General features: G+C 36.0%; 2 protein-coding genes across 2 annotated transcripts; both read right to left on the reverse strand.

Annotated features, from left to right (window-relative positions):
- Positions 1 to 10,879: 10,879 nt before the first annotated feature.
- Positions 10,880 to 14,006, reverse strand: LOC113348738 (glycine oxidase-like). The gene is made up of 9 exons (XM_026592589.1): positions 13,437 to 14,006; positions 13,128 to 13,277; positions 12,611 to 12,825; positions 12,453 to 12,523; positions 12,181 to 12,343; positions 11,869 to 12,034; positions 11,473 to 11,631; positions 11,192 to 11,280; positions 10,880 to 11,113 (listed from the first exon to the last, which is right to left on the reverse strand). The coding sequence occupies exons 1-9, from the start codon at positions 13,804 to 13,806 to the stop codon at positions 11,018 to 11,020; spliced, it is 1,479 nt and encodes a 492-aa protein (XP_026448374.1). The 5' UTR covers positions 13,807 to 14,006; the 3' UTR covers positions 10,880 to 11,017.
- A 1,504-nt stretch (positions 14,007 to 15,510) lies between these two features.
- LOC113348739 (phosphoglycolate phosphatase 1B, chloroplastic-like) lies at positions 15,511 to 18,425 on the reverse strand. Its single transcript, XM_026592590.1, has 11 exons — positions 18,076 to 18,425; positions 17,730 to 17,797; positions 17,517 to 17,609; positions 17,366 to 17,437; positions 17,124 to 17,195; positions 16,934 to 16,993; positions 16,761 to 16,813; positions 16,561 to 16,658; positions 16,246 to 16,345; positions 15,931 to 16,034; positions 15,511 to 15,815 (listed from the first exon to the last, which is right to left on the reverse strand). Exons 1-11 carry the CDS (start codon positions 18,344 to 18,346, stop codon positions 15,709 to 15,711), a joined length of 1,098 nt encoding a protein of 365 aa, XP_026448375.1. The 5' UTR covers positions 18,347 to 18,425; the 3' UTR covers positions 15,511 to 15,708.
- Between the last annotated feature and the right edge of the window lie 3,050 nt (positions 18,426 to 21,475).

The following is a 21,475-nucleotide window of genomic DNA, read 5'->3' on the forward strand; positions in this document are numbered from 1 at the left end:
GCATGGGTTCTAACAACCACATCCAACAATTCGTTTGGCAATCTGAGAGGACTTACTCCAATACAGTTTCTAGAGAATCAGTCAGACTCAATCTAGAGAAAAGTATATCAAAGAGTATTATATCTCTAACTCTTAATTCAATCCGCAATCAGCAAATAGAAATCTGCGAGCCCGATCGAATATAAAAGGAGTAAACTTGAACGTACCAAATACCAATGTTCAAGGATCAATCAATCTCAATCAACAACCAAAGGTTAGATTTCCTAATTGATTGATACAACGCACAACCTTTGATATTTCAATTATATAACAAAATATAATGCGGAAAAGAAATAACACATACACCAGAACTTTGTTAAGAAGAAACCGCAAATGCAGAAAAACCCCAGGACCTAGTCCAGATTGAATGCCACACTGTATTAAGATGCTATAGACACTAGCCTATTACCAATGAACTTCGGACTGGACTGTAGTTGAACCCTAATCAATCTCACACTGATTCAAGGTACAGTTGCGTTCCTTACGTCTCTGATCCCAGCAGGATACTACGCACTTGATTCCCTTAGCTGATCTCACCCACAACTAAGAGTTGCTACGACCCAAAGTCGAAGACTTGATAAACAAATTTGTCTCACACATAAAAGTCTATAGGATTGAATAAATCTTTCTCCCACAGAAATACCCAAGAGTTTTTATTCTGTTTTTTGATAAATCAAGGTGAACATGAACCAATTGATAAACCAGACTTATATTTCCAAAGAACAGCTCAGTATTATCAATCACCTCACAATAATCTAAATCGTATGATGGCGAAACTAGATATTGTGGAATCACAAACGATGAGAAGAAGATGTTTGTGATCACGTTTTATCTTGCTTATCGGAGAAATTAATCTCGAGCAAATCTTAGAGAAGATAGTACTCAAACGATAGAATCGGGCAAGATCAGAACACGCAACTACAAGAGAAATAGTTGGGTCTGGCTTCGGAATCCCAATGAAGTCTTTCAAGTCGTTAACCTAAAAGGTTTAGGAAAGCCTAAGGTTAAAAGAGAATCAACTCTAGTTTATGCAACTACTAACACACAAGAGGTGTGGGGATTAGGTTTCCTAGTTGCTAGATTTCTCCTTTATATAGTTTTCAAATCGGGGTTTTCAATCCAAGTTACCTTGGTAACAAAGCATTCATTATTCACCGTTAGATGAAAAACTTGATTCAACCAAGCTAATATCTTTCAACCGTTAGATCGAACTTAGGTTTTCACACAAATGTACCGTCATTTAGGTTTATGAACAGTACCCAAACGTGTACACCATGTTGGCTCAACAATGGTCAACCGAAGTTAGCCATATGATAACTCTCATATCAGCCATATTCATCTTAACCATAACTAGTTCAAATGACTTATAATGAAACTAGTTAAAGAGTCGTTCAATTGCAATATTCTCATAGAAGTATACAAGAACACAATCGAAACAAAATCGGTTTGATTCGCTCGAATCAATTCATGAACATTATAGCCACGATTTGCAAAGATTGCATCCCTTATAATATAAATGTTTAAGTTCATGTACACATCCGATTTTAGATAGCAACCCACTCAAGTACGCAAACGGGTACGCATACTTGAGTAGCCGGACTTGAGTTTGGTCACGCCAGTACGCGTACGGGTGCGCAGACTACTTAAACTTCCAAACTCCAGCAGATTTTCACGGACGTGAACTTTCCGCCGATATGCGTACAGGTACGCATACTTTCCCAGACATCAGCAACCACCAAGACGCTTATGGGTACGCATCTGCAGGCTCCCGGTTTTGGACTTGTACAATGATGTGATTAACACACTATGTTTATACCCAAACATGGTTACATGATTCTAAACACTTTATTTCAATCATTGAACTTTCTTAGAGGATGTTATATAGTTGTTATTCACAAACTATTTTTCATCAAAGCAATTTTCAAGTTATTGAAATTATCATAATGAAACATTCCAAGTCTTCACTGAATGATTGTATCACACAAATCATATGGGATGTTACTCGACAATTTTCATATGATCTTATTCGGACTCTCGTCACGAATGTAAGATGAATTTGGCCGAAGCGAAAGCTTGCCAACACATATTCCGAGAAATATATAAGCGAGTTAAACTCAGCTCGAAATCTCAAATTTGTATAACAGAAAACTATATCGTAACACGACTTATGTCTCAATATAGGATATAGAGTAGAAATAGACTTTCCAAGTGATAGATAAGTTTCAGTCTCCACATACCTTTTGTCGATGAAGTTCCACAATCTCCCCTTAGTAGTTCTTAGTCTTCAAATGATGAACGTCGTGAAGTTTAAATCTCAACTACACAATCTATGTCGTAGTCCGAGACATTTAAATAGGCTAGAAATCAAGACTTATAGTTTTGATCACTAACATTGAAAAACATGCTCGAGATAGCAACGCATGCGAGTTCGACCGAGCAATGCTCCAACAATATCCCCCTTTGTCAATTTTAATGACAAAACTATTAATATATATGGATTACAAAATAAATAAAAACTTTGTATCTTCTCATCCAAATGCTTGATCTCATTGGCATCTTCAACACGACTCGAAAACTTCGTCACTTCCAAGTACTCCATGATTTTAAACGTGTTCAACTCAACATCATAGTTGTTGAAGATCCGTAGCGATAACAATGAGAAAACAAGTTCTCTCGATCATTGTTATACAATGTCATAGTATTATTACACATCATCAAAGTTCAATTGCATTACAACTTTGACAACAATACTATGGTGATATGTATTACTCCCCCTTAGTCAATACATCATCTCAATATGAAAACCACTCCCCCTTACATAATGATCCGTAAACCATATGTATTTTTAGTATGAAACTACACATTAATTCTCCCCATTTTTGTCAATAAAAATTGGCAAAGGTACGAAAACTAGTGGGATCCTCATGAAATTTCCATAGAGATTCTTCATGACCAAAAGAGAAAAACATACCAACAAATTTAGATGCAATCATAAAGCCGAAGCTAAATGCATTCATCAAGGAGTTTATAAAGATATAAGATAACCCCTATAATATTCCACATCCTCACTCCCCACAAAGATATGGAAATTAAGCACAAGTTCAAAAATGAACTCTCTCCCATAAAATGTCATTCCCGAAAGAACAACAAAGGCGACCTTGCTTTTACAAGAAAAGAAGGATTTGTTTGGATATATCCAAATCTGCATGAAAACATGAATTTGTATCCAAAAATCTCAATTGAATCAACTACAAAGATGATCAATTCAATTGCACGCGCTCGAATAAGAAAACTTATGGAGCAACACAGTAAATACACAAAGATGTGGATCTTGGGAAGATCAATACTGCGGAACAAACAAGAATTCATTATATTTTCCATCACTATTTGCACAATGACATATAATAGACAATTCTTGTAAACAAAAGTTCATCCTTTCTTCCATCAATATCTGCATAATGACATAAAAGGCTCAACTTTTGTTTGTCAAAAGTTCATTCTATATTTTATCAATACTTTCATACCGACATAATAGAGATAACTTTTGAACAAGTATGGGACAGTCAAGGTTCACGGACGTAAACCACATATCCCATAACAATTTGCAATATAAAACCATAAATATTAAAATTGCAAATATCATCTTCCAAATAACTTAGAATTTAAATAAATAAATCTAAAAACATTGAAGATGAAAACATTTGGAACTAGCTATGTGTAATCACAATAATGGATGTTCCAAACCCTAGCAATCCTTCTAATCAAAAACAAGAATAAAAATTCTCATAAGAAGTTTCCTAGACAAAGAAAGAACTAAAAAAACTCAAGAATCCAAGAATCAATCACAAGCGATGATCATGGTTTACAACCGAAACTTTCAAGGATCACAGGATCATCGAGCTTGTGACAGACAGCACCAGCAGTATCTTCAGAGAAGATATCCTTATTGAGACGTCCCTTAATATGTGAATTCATGAGAAAAAGGTCAGAGTTAACCTTTTTCAACTAAGAACGTAGCATATTAAAATCCTTTACAGTATTCTCAAGCTTCATTGAGTCCTCCCGAGATCAGTGAGAAAACCATGAACCACTTCAGCAGAAACCATCTCAGCAGTTTCTCGATCTTGATGAGAAAACGCATAATAACATGAGGCACATGATTCGAGTTCATCAGCTTTCACAATGGTTCTTTTCTTCTTTAAAAAAAATTTCCAAATAAACTGAATCATCAATTGAATCAGCTGGTAACTTCCAAGAGTTTGAAGGAGACCCCATTCTTAAAACCAAAAAGAGAGCGTACGCGTACTCTCATAAACAGTTTGGTATTTATAAGTTTCCTCAGGAAACATAATTTAGGGTTTCCAAGAATGGTCTGTGATATGCAACGAGGGTACACGCACGTATACGATCTTACCCATAGAGAGGAAGATACCAAAACAACAAAATTTCAAAAAAAAATTTAACCAATATTTGCTAGGAGAGTAAATCTCACAGGACTTGGCTCAAAATAAATTTTATTCTCACAAGAGAAAAATTTAGAGCATAGCAAGTTTGACATATGAATTTTCAAAAGAACCAAATGCAAATACTTATGCAAAAATGTTTGCAAAAGATAATCCAACTAAGAACAATAAGAAAATAGCTAGAGAGTCGAAAACATTTTGCCATCAAGTATACCTGAATACATCTCACTCTTCCAGGATTTTTCTTGAGAGTGAGGTTTCAACCTTGTGATTAATTAACACAACTATGATCCTTCAGCTTATTAAATGAACGTTGTTTACGGTTAATCCTCTTCCTGATCTTTAAAGGAAAACCGTTTATGATGCGAAAAGTTATCATAGAATCTACAATTATCAATATATGACACATAGTTTCCTTTCTTATCTGAAGGAATTTTTCCAGAGGGAATTGACAGCTTGTTCCTGATCTCTTTATAACCCTTTATTATCATTTTTAGGATGTCTTCCGGATCTCCTGTTCCGTTTCCTTCTTATGGAATCCTTTTTGCATCATGAACAACATTTTCTCCCTTTTTGGAAGAAAAAAAACCATGAGTTCTTCTTGATATAAAAGTGTGAAATCTGTTAAGTTCTTGAATATTTGAAGAACACCTGGAACTGACTTTTCTGGTAGGATACACATGATGAGTACTAAAACCAATTGGTTTAGACATACGAATGTCAGTTACACCTTTGAGAATAAGATCTAAGGTGTGTTAAAGACGAATAATAGAATTGTCCTTCAACCTGGATTTCTTCTTTTGTTCAACATGACCTTTTGATTTACAAGAGAGACATACTTTCTGATCACTTGAGTGATTAAACAGAATAAACTCAACATCATTGTTGGGAGACTTCTTCCTTTCATTTGATGTGGACATTCCTTGGTTAGAGGACACAAGTACATCATTATGTTTTTCAGGAAGGGGTTTCTGTTTTGCTTCTGAAATTGAAACTTTTACAGTTTTATCAGAAGCGGTTGGTATTGTAGACTCTTTGGAACATTCTTGAACAGAGAGTTTACTCAAAAGATGTTCTATTTCCAAAGCATCCTTTTTGAGGTTTTCTCCAAGAACTGAAGTGTTTTCCTCTCGAAGGACCTTTAGAAGAGAGTCATGCTTAGTATCCATACCAACAAGAACATTGACTTTGTGTCTCAACCGATTGACATCATCAGCCTGGATCCTAAAGAGTTTTAGAATTGTTAAACTCTCTTTGGTTGTATTCCTTTCAACTTATGAGTCAGACTCGTCAATAACGTAGGCAGAGAGACACTTTTCAATGTGTGTCTATTTCCTTGGAACACAAGGTTCTTCTATATTTGAGATTGACAAATATTTCTCTTTAATAGATATTTTAGAAACAGATCTTTTATTTATGGCGATGCGTTTATCAGAGACAATATCGTCCATCCTCATATCGCTACAAACACAGACTTATAAGGTCTTTAACGTGTTTGCCTGGTCTGATACCAATTGAAAATGCGGCGGTCCAACAACCACACCTAAAAATTCGTTTGGCAATCTGAAAGGACTTACTCCAATACACTTTCTAGAGAATCAACTAGACAGTCAGACTCAATCTAGAGAAAAGTATACCAAAGAGTATTATATCTCTAACTTTTAATTCAATCCGCAATCAGCAAATAGAAATCTGCGAGCCCGATTGAATATAAAAGGAGTAAACTTGAACGGTACCAAAGACCAATGTTCAAGGATCAATCAATCCCAATCAACAACCAAAGGTTGAATTTCCTAATTGATCGATACAACGCACAACCTGTGATACTTCAATTATATAACAAAATATAATGCGGAAAAGAAATAACACAGACACCAGAACTTTGTTAACGAGGAAACCGAAAATGCAGAAAAACCCCAGGACCTAGACCAGTTTGACCGCCACACTGTATTAAGCCGCTATAGACACTAGCATACTACCAATGAACTTCGGACTGGACTATAGTTGAACCCTAATCAATCTCACACTGATTCAAGGTACAGTTGCGCTCCTTACGTCTCTGATCCCAGCAGGATACTACGCACTTGATTCCCTTAGCTGATCTCACCCACAACTAAGAGTTGCTATGATCCAAAGTCGAAGACTTGATAAACAAAACTGTCTCACACAGAAAAGTCTATAGGATTGAATGAATTTGTGTCCCACAAAAATACCCAAGAGTTTTTGTTCCGTTTTTTGATAAATCAAGGTGAACAGGAACCAATTGATAAACCAGACTTATGTTCTCGGAGAACTACTCAGTATTATCAATCACCTCACAATAATCTAAATCTTATGATGGCGGAACTAGATATTGTGGAATCACAAACGATGAGACGAAGATGTTTGTGATCACGTTTTATCTTTCCTATCGAAGAAATCAATCTCGAGCAAATATTAGAGAAGATAGTACTCAAACAATAGAATCAGGCAAGATCAGAACACGCAACTACAAGAGAAATAGTTGGGTCTGTCTTCACAATCCCAATGAAGTCTTTCAAGTCGTTAACCTACAAGGTTTAGGAAACCCTAAGGTTAAAAGAGAATCGACTCTAGTTTATGCAACTAGTAACACACAGGAGGTGTGGGGATTAGGTTTCCCAGTTTCTAGAGTTCTCCTCTATATAGTTTTCAAATCAGGGTTTGCAATCCAAGTTAACTTGGTAACAAAGCATTTATTACTCACCGTTAGATGAAAAACCTGATTTAACCAAGCTAATATATTTCAACCGTTAGATCGAACTTAGCTTGTAACACACAAATGAAATGTACCCTCATTTAGGTTTATGAACCGTACCCAAACGTGTACACCATGTTGGATCAACAATGGTCAACCGAAGTTAGCCATATGATAACTCTCATATCAACCATATTCATCTTAACCATAACTAGTTCAAATGACTCAAATGAAACTAGTTAAAGAGTCGTTCAGTTGCTATATTTGATTCACTCGAATCAATTCATGAACATTATAGCCAAGGTTTGTAAATATTGTATTCCTTATAATATAAATGTTAAAGTTCATGTACACAATCGATTTTAGAAAGTAACCCACTCAAGTACGCAAACGGGTACGCATACTTGAGTAGCCGGACTTGACTTTGGTCACGCCAGTACACATACGGGTGCACATACTAATTAAACTTCCAAACTCCAGCAGATTTTCACGGACGTGAACTTTCTGCTGGAATGGGTACGGGTACGCATACTTGCACAGACATCAGCAACCACCAGTACGCGTACGGGTATGCATACTTCAGGCTCCCGGTTTTGGACTTGCACAATAATGTGATTAACACACTATGTTTATATCCAAACATGGTTACATGATTCTAAACTCTTTATTTCAATCATTTTGAAACTTTCTTAGAGGATGTTATATAGTTGTTATTCACTAACTATTTTTCATCAAAGCAATTTTCAAGTTATTGAAATTATCATAATGAAACATTCCAAGACTTCACCGAATGACTGTATCACACAAACCATATGGGATGTTACTCGGAAATTTTCATATGACCTTATTCGGACTCTCGTCACGAATGTAAGATGAATTTGGCCGAAGCGAAAGCTTGCCAATACATATTCCGAGAAATATATAAGCGAGTTAAACTCAGCTCGAAATCTCAAATGTGTATAATAGAAAACTATATTGTAACACGACTTATGTCTCAATATAGGAGATAGAGTAGAAATAGACTTTCCAAGTGATAGATAAGTTTTAATCTCCATATACCTTTTGTCGATGAAGTTCCACAAGCTCCCCTTATTAGTTCTTCGTCTTCAAATGATGAACGTCGTGAAGTCTAAAGCTCAACTACACAATCTATGTCCTAGTCCGAGACATCCAAATATGATAGAAATCAAGACTTATAGTTTTGATCACTAACATTGACAAACATGCTTGAGATCGAGTTCGACCGAGCAATGCTCTAACACTATGGATGGTTGTAAGATGCATTGGCTATCGACTAGACAATAAAGTAGCCATGCCTAGTGAACATACTGTAGTTCCACCTTCTACTTCCCAATAAAATCTAGTATCTGAAGAAACTGAAACAATCTCTAAGGATCCCCAAGAAATTCCTGATAGTATTACCTTTGTGCCTAGAGCGTCGTTCCATAGTTGTTAGCTCCAACAAAGAAAGAATCAACTCTCAACGAGATAATGCAAATATTTAAGCAAGTGAACATCAATATTCTGTTATTAGAAGCAATTAGGAAAATGCCCGCTTATGTGAAGTCCTTAAAGATCTTTGTACACGAAAGCGTAAGCTTAATGTTCATAAGAAAGTCTTTTTAGCTAGTCAAGTAAATTAAATCATTATGAAACAAACACCCCATAAGTATAAAAACCCTTACTCCCATACCATGTTTACACCCAGCTAGATCTTAGAAAGTTGAAACCGGACAAAATGACTATGCAGTTAGATGATAGGTCTGTCAAAGTCCCTCATAGTGCCATAGAGGACGGAGCGGCTACGATGTGGTCGGGCCACATCGTATGAATATGTGGCCCATCTTATTTGTTTGACACGTCTTGAAAAGTGTTACTTTTGTTTTTATTTCGGGGGAATTAGAGGGGGCTACTTTTTAGGGAACTAACTTTTTATGTATTTTTTAGAGAAAAGGTAGGAATCTTTTTTGTTTAAAACTAATTTAAACATATGTGTAAATAGATAAAGAGGGGCCACATACTCAAACGATGTGGCCCCACCACATCATAGCCATAGCCCATAGTGGATGTTCTTATCGAGGTTGATAGGTTCATTTATCCAGTGGATTTTGTTGTTCTTGATACCCAGCATGTTCAGGACCAAAGTCCTCAAATACTGGTGATTTTAGGTCACCCATTTTTAGCCACATCTAATATTTTCATCAACTATAAAATCATAATATTGTCATCAACTATAAAATCATACTTATGAACATATCTTTTGGTAATATAATTACTGAGCTAAATATCTTTAATGTTATTCGACAGTCTTCTGAGATGGATGATTTAGAAAGGTGAACATGATTAGCACTTTAGTTCGTGATCCATTAGACTGTGTTTGACAATCCATTATGTGATAAACCTTTCAGTATTTCAGAGGAAGTAACCATGACGAACAACTTAGTTGATGAGGCTTTGCTAGATGATGATGTTCGTTTAGATGACCAGTCCAGTTCGGTCGATATGTTTATCTCAATTATCAGCCTAACCTAGTTTGATATATTTAGCGAACTACGAATTCGACTAATTAGATAATATGAAGATAGAGCCGAACAAGTATTTCTTTGAAAAATAGAGTCTGGTTCAGCTAGTAACTCGATTTTAGAATCAGTCGAACCATATCATAAAGTAAAAGCTATATTTTATCCAGGTTCAGCTGATTCGAAAATTAATTTATTAGCTGAACCTGGTGACTAATTTTCCAGGATGTTTATGTTTGTCAGGTTCAGCTGATTATATACTTAGTTTATAAGCCGAACTTGTTATTTAAAATGGTTCGACTGATTCGTTACTTAGTTTATATGTCGGACCTTTAACCTGATTTTTTTCTCAAAATAGAAGTTCAATCAACAAGTATTACGTTTCGAATGAACCGAATTTTTCATCTATATATCAAACTAGTTAGTTCGGCTAGTAACTAGTAGCCAAACTGGTCATGACAAGTAGGTTCAGCTGATAATTATAAGTCGAACCTCTCTCCGATTTTCCGAACTTGCATGTGAAAATTCGGAAAAGAAAAAGAAATTGAGGAATATAACCTATAAAAAGGGCAATAAACATAATCCAGAAGTATACTTATACATTATATTTTGTTTACGAGATGAAGATTCTCCTTCGTCATTTGAATCATCCATCTTAAACTACGATAATCTCAAAACTTTAAGGTTTTTTTCACTTCTTCTTCCTCTCAGAAACCCTAACTCTCTCACAAAGATATGATTTTCCAACTAATATAACACTAACAACTTAACTTAATTAATCATTAACATTACTAGTTAATCATTATCATTACATCTAATCATAATCATAATCATTAACATTATTTACGTAAGAGTAGTTATGTCATTATAAAAAAATGATAAAGGATAGTGGTTATTTTTCCCTAGTGACCATGTTTTGGCACCATCACATAGGCCTTAAAACAGGATTCTTTTGGGTGGGGTTTCTTTAATTTTCTTTCCTTTCTTTCATTTGGTTTGATTGCTTGTCCTGGTATTAAAGGGACAACTTCCGAGCAGCTCCTACTTAATTTAGCAAACATGGGTGCTTTAAGAATTAGCATATGTAAGTATGATGATGAATTCGGCTTGGATAGCTGATGCCTCATTCGTTTCGCTTTGTATAAGCCGCGAGATAACTTTAGTAATAATTCATTAAGGAATTACTGTACAAACAGTAATACAATCAGGAGTTCAGGACCGTAAAAGGTCAATTATTTACAGTGGGTAAGCAAGTCGAGAAAACAACAAACATCCTTTGGTCAGCGTTCCCGTCCACGGACAGAGTAGGGTGTGAAATTGACTTTCCCAGTATTTCCCAATACCATATCAGCCACCATTTCAGCAGTCCCCAAAGCCTGAAAAGTTCAGAAAAATACCAAGATGATTAGCCAGAGCTCCAAAAATAAAGATAGATAGATCAACAAAGGGGTTACCAGTGAAAGTCCTTCTCCTTCGTGTCCAGCCGCAAGTACTAACTTCGGAAGACCAGGAACAGGTCCAATCATTGGTTTTCCACCTGGCACTACATTGTCATCAGCAGAAAAACAAAGTTAATATCGTTCAGTGTATGTTTATAAGAGGAAGTTCGTAACATTTTTGCCAGTCTAAACAGTGTTATTCACTCATTCTTGAATAAATGAAACACCAGCAAACTCGTGCCTGTGTAGGTAAACTGGTTGTATAGCAAGGAAAGAAAGAGCCTATTGTGACTTACTATAAGGGCGATGTCCTACTCTCACTTTTCTGTTCTTGGTGAGATCTGCGAGGGACACTTCTCTTAAAGATGGAAAAAATTCCCCAGCACGTGCCCATATCTGGTCAATGATTGAATTTTCGACTTCCCAATCGAACCCAGCAAACTCGCGGCTGCTCCCTGAATATTCAATTAAGGATGAACAACTAACATAAGATAACAATGTTATCAAGAACAAGTTAAATGAACATATGGAAAGAAATGTTTGATTCAGATCTACATATATGGCATTGGCGAGTATTCCTTGTTAGAACCCCATTTTTCGACTCTAGCAACTACAAACAATTAAATTTGATATTTCAAATGAAATGATGATAACACAAAAATATTAGCAGGCAATTGGTGAAATAGCAGCACCTAGAACAAGGTTCCCGACTGAATCCGTCGTGGCAGCCATTGAAACAGATAAGGTCCGAGCATCCTCCGGCGCAGATGAAGTAAATTGATGATTTATGTACCCCACCTCCATAAGACCATGGTTAAGTTGCATTGCTTTGAAATTCTCTATCACAAGCAAGTGGCCCTATAGCGTACAACATTAAAAAGACGGACTTTAGCCACATTAGGATTTTCACATAGGGTTGAATCAAACCAAAAAATAGTTGAAATCAATTGGTTCAACTGTGAAATTTACTCAAGATAAATCAGTTAACAGCTGTCGAATCGAACCTTACGAGGCTTTACAGGGACATCTACTTGTATGTTTGACTCCTGGAGCAGGGTTTTCATCAGGGATCCACTCCATGAACCTGCTGTGACGACAACGGCTTTCTTACAGTACAACAGATTCTTAGAAGTTTGAACAGCTTCAACCTCACCAGTTTTGTCTGATCTGGAATTCATTGAGTTAACAGAACTTGACTCTTAAAGATGATGTTTCACTCGCAAATAAACAGTTAGTTTCAGCATAAAGTTTTTGCTTAAAGATAATTCATAGGAACCTTATTAGTTGAAGTGCTGGCTCGTTATAGAACTCTGCATATCTGCTTCTCGAGGAAAATTGCCTGTTTTCCTACATACACAAAAATTCTGCAAGTTATATACGAGAAGATCAATTCTCTCTTTCTTCATTTTTCCTTCCAGATTTGGAGCTACGCACCTTCTCAAGAAAAGCAACGGTACGTCGAGCATCCAATTGGCAGTCATCTGGTAAAAAAGCAGCTCCACCTTCTTTCTCTATCTCAAGTGAAGGTTCCTTTAAACGCAAATCTTCAGAAGACAAGTACTCAGCTCTAAGTCCAGCTTCAGATAGCAGCTTCACCCTCTCTTTTAGCGGGGACGCATCTTCTTGTGTCCTACCAATTAACAAGCTTCCTGGTAATACGAATACAATGAAGAAACCATTTATCTTTCTCAAAATCAAACACCAAAATAGACACACAAAGAACAAATGAAGGAATAATTCCTCAATAAAGCACAGTCGAACGGACGGAATCGACTGAATCAAGAAAACTAGATATCTTTGTCAACCAAAAAAATAATTCCTCAATAAAGCGCAGTCGAACGGACGGAATCAACTGAATCAAGAAAACTAGATATCTTTGTCAACCAAATAGGAGCAGGAACATTTAGTATTCTTGTCCATCAATACTTAGGCTTAAATGGAATGCAATTACCTGTCTTCTTCCAGCCCAATAGATCCAAAGGATCCCTGCCTTGATCTTTTATGGTTTCAGCCAGCATTTCCCATAATCTCTTGCTTCTCATAGCAAGTTCCCATTTCTCGGCTCCTGGTGTTTTGTGTACCATCCATAGGTACCCTTGCCCTGCAAATCATCCAATCCTTACATCTTAACAAACCTCAGTAAAACCCGCTGAAATAGAACAAATCAGAATCTATGTACCCAACATATAAACACAGTGAATTAAGTATCTGGTAAACAACTGACACTATCAAATGATAAAACAAATTAAGGCTACATTACCAGCACCAGTAGCACCATGAGAGCAAGGAACAAAAGCATCAACAACAGCAACAGATAAAGTATCTGACTCATTCAGAAATTGGCGAGCTATCGTCAACCCGATAACTCCAGCTCCTACTACTACAACATCGAATTCCAACGAAGAAGACGTTGACGACGACATTGAGTCCAATGCTGATGCTAACACGACTATAGATCCAAATTTAGGATTTGTTTTTTCTTTAATGGCGATACTATTAATCTTCTTCTTCTGAGAAATTCTCCAGTTAGATTGAGTTAAGAAACCAAAATTTGATGAAATTTTTGGTTTATTTATAAGCTTATTAATTGTACTATCGTTTAAGTTAGAGGTTGAAGAAAAAGAAGACATGATTAGTGTAGCAGCCAGTGTAATTAAAAATTATAAAGCTATATTATTCGGATTCCTTGATAATAATAATCTAATCCCACTTCCTCCACTGACTTATACTGCCAGTGCAAGATGATGAAGAATAGAACCTCAAATATTTTAATCTGGAAATGTAATGGAATGAGGTAGGAGGAGAAAGAAGGCGATACTAAAGAGGCGCAAAATGTGCTCACTCTAAAAGTCCACTACTCTTGTTAAAGGGGCTAAAATATTGAGTCTTGAGAGATGCCTTTTAGCCACCGGCTCCTCATCATCTAGGGCTGGTATGCTTTCAGTTTTGCGTTGGCTTTGGCCCAACTAACTTGGACAAGTTTGACATGAACGCAAACCAGGCTGGGATGGAGATACATGACTTTGAAGGCTAAATTGGGGGTCCTGGAAAAATAATTGGGGACCCTAGCTACAGGACAGAAAAAAAAATGTCATGAAATAGTAATTGAGAGTTATCCCTTATCCCCAACTTTTTTAAATGGCTAAACTACCTCCAAATCATTAGTGGTAATTAAGTTAATTAATTGTTAATTAGTTTAATTAGATTACAATCAGATTTAGGGATAAAATTTTGATAAAAGAAAAATTGGATTTTTGTGTTGTGGAGAGGAAGAAGTTGAGTTTTTGGGGGATTCCAGTAGAGGAATCATATTGCTCAAAATGAAGGAACCAATCCTCAAAATGAAGAACCCGAAGCTCAAAACAATCAGGTAAACTTCCTATACTCTTAAAATTGTATGAATGATGCCCCTAATGCAACTATGGGTCGTTAAGTCGAGAGGGTAATAAACGAACGACTCTAAGGAGTCGTCAATTACTTGACACAACCTTTGACGACTCAAACCTGCAACTTTTGCAGGTTATGAAAAATCGTCAACCAAGTGTGATATAATTGACGACTCCAGCTAGTTAGGTCATATAGAGTCGATAACTTAATACGTTTAGAACCCAACGACTCTAAAACTTTTTACACTCTGAAGATGTTACTCTTAGGGTCGTTAATTAGGCATTCCTATATACTGACGATCCTAGCAAGCCATTTCTTAGATCAAGGTCAGCAAGCAAAATTTATAAAACCAAACGACCCTTCAACATCGTTAACGACTTCACATGACGACCCTTCAACATAGTTAACGATTACAACCATTTGACATGACGACCCTTCCTATTTTTTGAACATGGAACAAATTTTGTATCATATAGAGTCGTTAGCGATTTAGAAATCCCTAGACGACACTATTCTAGGGCAGAAAACCAGGTTTAGGGTCGTTATCTACTACACCCTAATGGTTAACGATTTTTTATCAATTCAACATGCATATCAAAAATCGTTAAGCAATAAAAAACCGTGGTTAACGATCCTGGAACTGTAACTGCAATTTTGCAGTTGAAAACCTTTTTTTTTAGTTCACTTACGACGATGAATCGGTGAGAATTTTTTTTTCTCAGAAATCGTTAATGGAATGGGAAACAGTGGGAGAGAGGGAGCGGAGGAGAAGAAGAATGGGAGGAGAACAAGTTATTAGAGAAGGATAAAATAGTTATTTCACCACCATTTTAAAAGCCCCATATATCTTTTGGTGTGGGTATAAAATGTGTCCTGGTCCCCAATTAGTTTCCATGGCCCCAATTCAGCCTTGATGACTTTCATTCTGTTCGCAGAAAATATAGAAGTTGTCAGAAAGGGAAGAAACTTTTTATATTGGTAGCATTATTATTGTTACATATACCACTTTAACAACAGTTGATCATTATCGAAAGAACTGTGAAACAATGTGTTTTCTTGTACTGATCGATCTCGTAAATTAATGAGAACATTTTGGCAATGGATGAACCCCGACTGAGAAAAATGATTTACAATCTTGGATGTGATTAAACAGTTGCGGCGCTGAGTGAAAGGAGATCTGAAATCTTGTTGGTATAGAAGTCTGGTTTGATGGAGTTGCTTGGACTTTGAAGCATGGGCAAGGAAGTTACACCTGCAGAAAAGAGAGAACAAACAATGGAATCTCGTTAAGTAGATACTGACGAAAATAAAAAGATAGTACAAAAGAGGAGATTTAACATAACTTCTCTTCAATCAAATAGTTATACCTGAAAGAACCAGAAGGGTTTTACAGCCACCATTTTGTCCAAACAATATGTCGGTGTCCAATCTATCCCCAACCATGCAAATTTGTGACTTCTCAATACCAAACCTGGGATTTGCATACAAAGGAAAAAATGATAAAGAAGTTCAGATAAAGCAAATCTTAGGCCCCCAAAGTGTGATCATTTCATAGTTCCCACTAAAAAGTTTATGCAAGGTATTTCCTTTTTCATGAACTTGTTACACCGGAGACATGAGATAATTCAGCTAAGAAACATGCAGAAGCTGAAGTAAGAAATAAAGCGATTTAATGGCCATACTCTTTTGATACGTAGTCCATCATAAAAGTTGAGGGCTTTCCTACAACAATAGGCTCACGCTGAGTTGATCCGACTAAAGCACCAACCATAGAACCACCACCTGAAAATGCAGAAATTAACTAATTCATCATGAAGGGCCTTAACAGACTAATATGTCTTCCAGTTAGTCAAACCAGCTAATGTTTTCAACAAAGATTCTGATTTCTCATTATCAATAGTGGACCATGCATGCCAATTTTCTTGTGCTGAATTCACATATAGGAGAACTACGAGTTATAACCTAAAGGTCTGTCAAGAGAAATGATTCAAACGAACCTGCCCATTCTTGAGCATCAGTCAGATGAGTCACAGCATCACGGTTTGTAGCAATGAAAAGGCAACCTGGATTTTCACGTATACAGAGGGTTGCATACCTTCGGCCAAACAATCCAGTATTACCATATCAGTATTTCCAAAATCAAAATTCTTGGCTTTATATGCAACATAGCAACAGCTTTGTTTTCAAGTATACTTACTGAACTTTGTAGTAGTTAAAGTTGCGATCAAATCCTACAACAACAGCACCAACCTAGAAAATAACGAGGCACAGGTTTCACGAGTGTGAAAGGTTTTATTTATCATGGAAGACGACCCATAATTAACGAAGAAAAGGAACGAAAACCAGAAGCAAGATAGAGTAGAATTATACACTTTCGTCGTGCTCCATGAGAAAACCAGGTTTTAACTCTATCTTTTTCCCACCATCTTCCTATAGATAAAGCAAAAGAATTAAGAACAATATAACCATCCATATGTCAAAAAGGTTTTTATTGCCATTCCAGTGCTGGACTGGCCTAACTTGTTTTCAACGAGTATATTTCCAGGGTTTAAAAGATTACCTGTCCACCAAGATGTTGGTACTCAGCAAGATCTAATTCCTTTAAAATGCCCTCCTCACCAACTACGTAAACCTGAGATCTCAACAAGTGATTATCCAGAATGATAATATAACCGGATCATAAGAACTAAAATCAAGTTTTAATCAGCATGTGTTTGTAATGTGTAGAAAATGGTTAGAGATCACGAAGTAACTGACAAGAAACAATGCGTTGACTATTGAGTATCCTGTGAGAAATGGTACCTTTTTGTCTTTGGGGAAATCGATGGACTTCAAATAAGCAGCCGCAGCAAACGATGATGCAAATATCTCCTCCTTTTGTAATAAATCTAAGGTTAGAGATGTATTAAGCAACGGAAATAATGAAAATCATGAAAAAAAAAATCAAGTTCACCTCATTGACACTAAGACCAAGTGTCTCGAACTTCTTCCCGTACTGTTTTCGGGACTTTGTCGAGTTGTTTGTGACAAAAATTAATCTCTTTCCCTGAGTTCAATAAAAAAAATGAAACATTTGCTTTCCTTGCATCTCAGTATGTATCTTTACTTGGTATTTGTTTAGGAATTTGTATTCCAATTAAGTATTTACTAATATGAAGCTACAAACCTTTGCGCGAAGCATGTCCAAAGTTTCAGGTACTCCATCAATCAAACTATCTCCTTTCCATATAACACCTGTGACATTTCTCATCAGATCAAATAACTCCTTATTTACAATTAAACAATAATTCTAGCTAACAGCGCATACCTGCAAAACATTTGCAGAATTGTATCTAATAAAAGCCCCATTTAACTCCAGATTCTTATCCAAGTGATACTAAAACCCATAACAAAAATCAAGTACTAATTCTAGCAGAAATTGGATATTGATTTTGATTTCAAGTTCAAGTTCATTAGAACTAGAATAACAAATTGAACAAGAACAAGTCAAGATGAAAAGGAGAACAACTGACCATCGCAATCGAAAATAAAAGTTTCGACGGAATCAATCAATTCATTAGCATTTTTGAGGGCTTCAGCTGAAGAAGCTTTGATCGTCAGCTTAGAAGTAGAAATTGAAGTAGAAAACTCCATCCTAGAATTATTCCATTTCTTGAAAATAGGGTTTAAGAATAAAGAAGTTTTCTTTTGCCCTAGAAATAGAGATTTAGGGAAGTTATTAGGGGATTTAAGAGTTGAAGCAATTGTAATGGAAAGAGAAGCTCTGCAACAATTACTCAGCATCTCTTCTCTTTCTCTGTGTCTCTATTGGTTTATGCATTTTGGAAAAATCAGTTGGGATTTTTAAGTGGTCAGTTGTATGCTGACATGGTAGTTTGAGTGATCGATGAGTTTTATGGTTCTATCCAACTCCTAGTTAGTAAGTTCGCGAATGATTCGCGAATTATTCGCGAATTTTTCCGTATCACGAATTTTACCGTCTTATTCGCGTACGGTTGCAACTCCGAACCCAAGTCGCGTATTATGTGGCATTCCCGGATTATTCGCGAACCGTTCACGAATTTTACGTATTCCGAATGATACGTCCGCTTAATTCGCCATAAATTCTTTAGCTTTTACTTTTCAAAGACTCCACTTTTTGGGCTTTACTGCCTTCCGAGCATACACGACCGAATATTAGACGTGTTGTAATTTTTATGAAACAAAAACGACTGAAGAGATTTGAAGGTGAAGGTGAGAGAGATCTCAAACTCACTAACCAAGCATCTAAACCACCATACGACGTCCTCTTGGATAACTAATGTTGTATATATTATTAATATCATCATATTAAGTTTATTTTTTCTTTAAATAACTCACACATATGCATAAAAATTGGTCTATGACCTTATAAATACAAATTATTTGTTATATATAGATACCGAATTTTCAGAGCCGAACTCACATTTATAAATCGAATTATACACGTACGTATGCCGTTCCGAATTACTGACGAATCACGTCCCGTTGACCGAATTTTGGACCGAATCTGGATTTTACAAAACCGTATAATACTCGTACGTTTGCCGTTCCGTACGTTTACCGAATCCCGAATTGCTAACTAGGATCCAACTAGACATACGCGTTACCCACCAAGCTCTAGGCTATCACAGAATCGCTGAGTCACGTCTTAGCACATAGGTAGGTAACCAACTTGGGCTCGTTGTCCCCAATCAACGTGAATTGAAATCCTGAATCGTTTTTTATTTTTAAGAATCGCATCTATCTAGAGATTTAAAGACCTAGATAAATAAAGTTTTCACGTTGAATGGTGAGGAAATTCTCGTTTTCTATTGGCCGAAATAGGTCTTTTTTGAGTTTTGTGAAACGAGCGTTTTGGTGAGGACACTTGACAACGTATGATTAGTTTAAAAAGAATAGGAAAGCATAAAAAAAAGGAAACCAAATTCAATTTGGAATTCGCGATGACACTTGGCAACGTATCATTGGTTTAAAAGAATAGGAAAAGATAAAAGAAGGAAACTAAATTCAATTAGGAATTCACGAAGACACTTGGCAATATATGATTGGTTTAAAAATTACAAAATCAAAAGGAAAAACCTAACCCACTGTGTTTGGAATTTTATGGAAATCCAAGTTCAATTTGGAAATCGAGTATCTACCGTATAAGGATTCTTTTTTCCGAATCAAAATTGCATCCCCACGGGGTGGGGCGAATCCCCGCGCACACCAAATAAAAAATGCATCTTCACGGGGCGGGGTGAAGCGTTGCTCACACCAAATAAAAAATGCATCCCACGGAGCTGGGCGAAGCCCCACGCACACCAAATTAAAAGAAATAAAATACTTGGTGCGTAGCACGGGCACAAATCTAGTCATATATAATTCATGATTCATGATTGATTCTTGAATTGGATGTTATAGATTATCCTGCCTAAATTGGGGCATATCCTATTTAATTGTACCCTCTATCAAATACTACCAATTTATCCTCATTAAATCCTAACAACAAAACTAAAAACTAAAACCAAGATCAAGATCAAAATCATAAAGCTAAAAACTTAAATCAAAATCAAATTTGTTTCCATCTCCATCTTCACTTATAACTGATTCTTCTTCTCCCTTGAAATGGCACGAATCAAGTACTTTTCTAGCAAATTCAAACCCCTAAATTATTCCTTTACAAAAAAAAACCCTTAAATTAGGTTTTAACAACATGCAATCACTCAAAATTCGATAATTTTAGAAATCAATTTTTTTTGGGTTTACCAGAATCGGTTTACGTTAGTGTACTTGTGAATCGATTGCATATAGAAACGGTTTATGTTAATGCCCACAAAGACCGATTGTCTTGGATGTGTTTTCAGTTTCGAGAAAATTGAACCAGAATCGGCCTACGTTAATGCGCACATAGCCCAATTCTTGTATGGAAGAGATAACTGTTTTCTATGTATGTTTTTTTTTGTTAGAATCGGATTACGTGTATGTCCGTATAACCCGATTGTACAACCTTTGATTCCTTAACCGCTATGCCCATAATCGGATTATTTAAGGGTCCACATAAACCGATTGTTATTGATGTTCCCCAAAATCGGTATATATGGTACACCTACACAAACCGATTTTGGGTTGATGTGATGAACATCAAGCACAATCGGTTTTTTGTTATGCACACATAAAACGATTCATTAACCATGTTTGAATTTTTGCACAAATATTGAAATTTTTATCTTTATATTATAAAGTATGAAAATACAAATTGAACGCAAAAAGAATGAGATCATCCCGACATCGGACGAAGAAGTTATGACCAAAAAAATTTCATGAAATGCCCGCATTAACAATCGGATTATGTGGGCGGTTTATGTGGGAATTAACATAAACCGATTCTAGCGGAAAAAAAATCACAGAAAAGCTTTTAAATTTTACAATCGGTTTATGTTCTAAGCCTTATAAGCCGATTCTTACAATCGGTCTAAGAGGGCATACACATAAACCGATTCTGATTTGATTTTTTTCAAAAAATAAAAAAATAATTTTTTTTTTGATGTTTTGATGATGAATCAAGATTAGTTGATTTTTAGTTTAATTTGATTACCCTATAATTAAATTTCTAGGAATCCAATTTTTAGGACCAAACGAGGTGTAATTAAACAAAATTCTAATTCTTGTTAAGAGATGAATGTCGTTAGACAATCTCTCTGAGTTTGATTAATCGATTTTCTCAAAAAATGGTTTTCATTACAGACACAAAAGAAGAGAAGAGACTATCTAAAGACTATGATTGGTCAACACACTAACCAACGACCTGATGACAGATGGAACCGGTAACTAACAACTGACTCAACTAACACCTGCCAGTTACTCAATGTACACGTAGAATTCACACGCTTGAATGAATCTATTCTTTAA

This window comes from Papaver somniferum, chromosome 2 (genome assembly GCF_003573695.1).
Source record: "Papaver somniferum cultivar HN1 chromosome 2, ASM357369v1, whole genome shotgun sequence".
NCBI classification, from domain to species: Eukaryota; Viridiplantae; Streptophyta; class Magnoliopsida; order Ranunculales; family Papaveraceae; genus Papaver; species Papaver somniferum.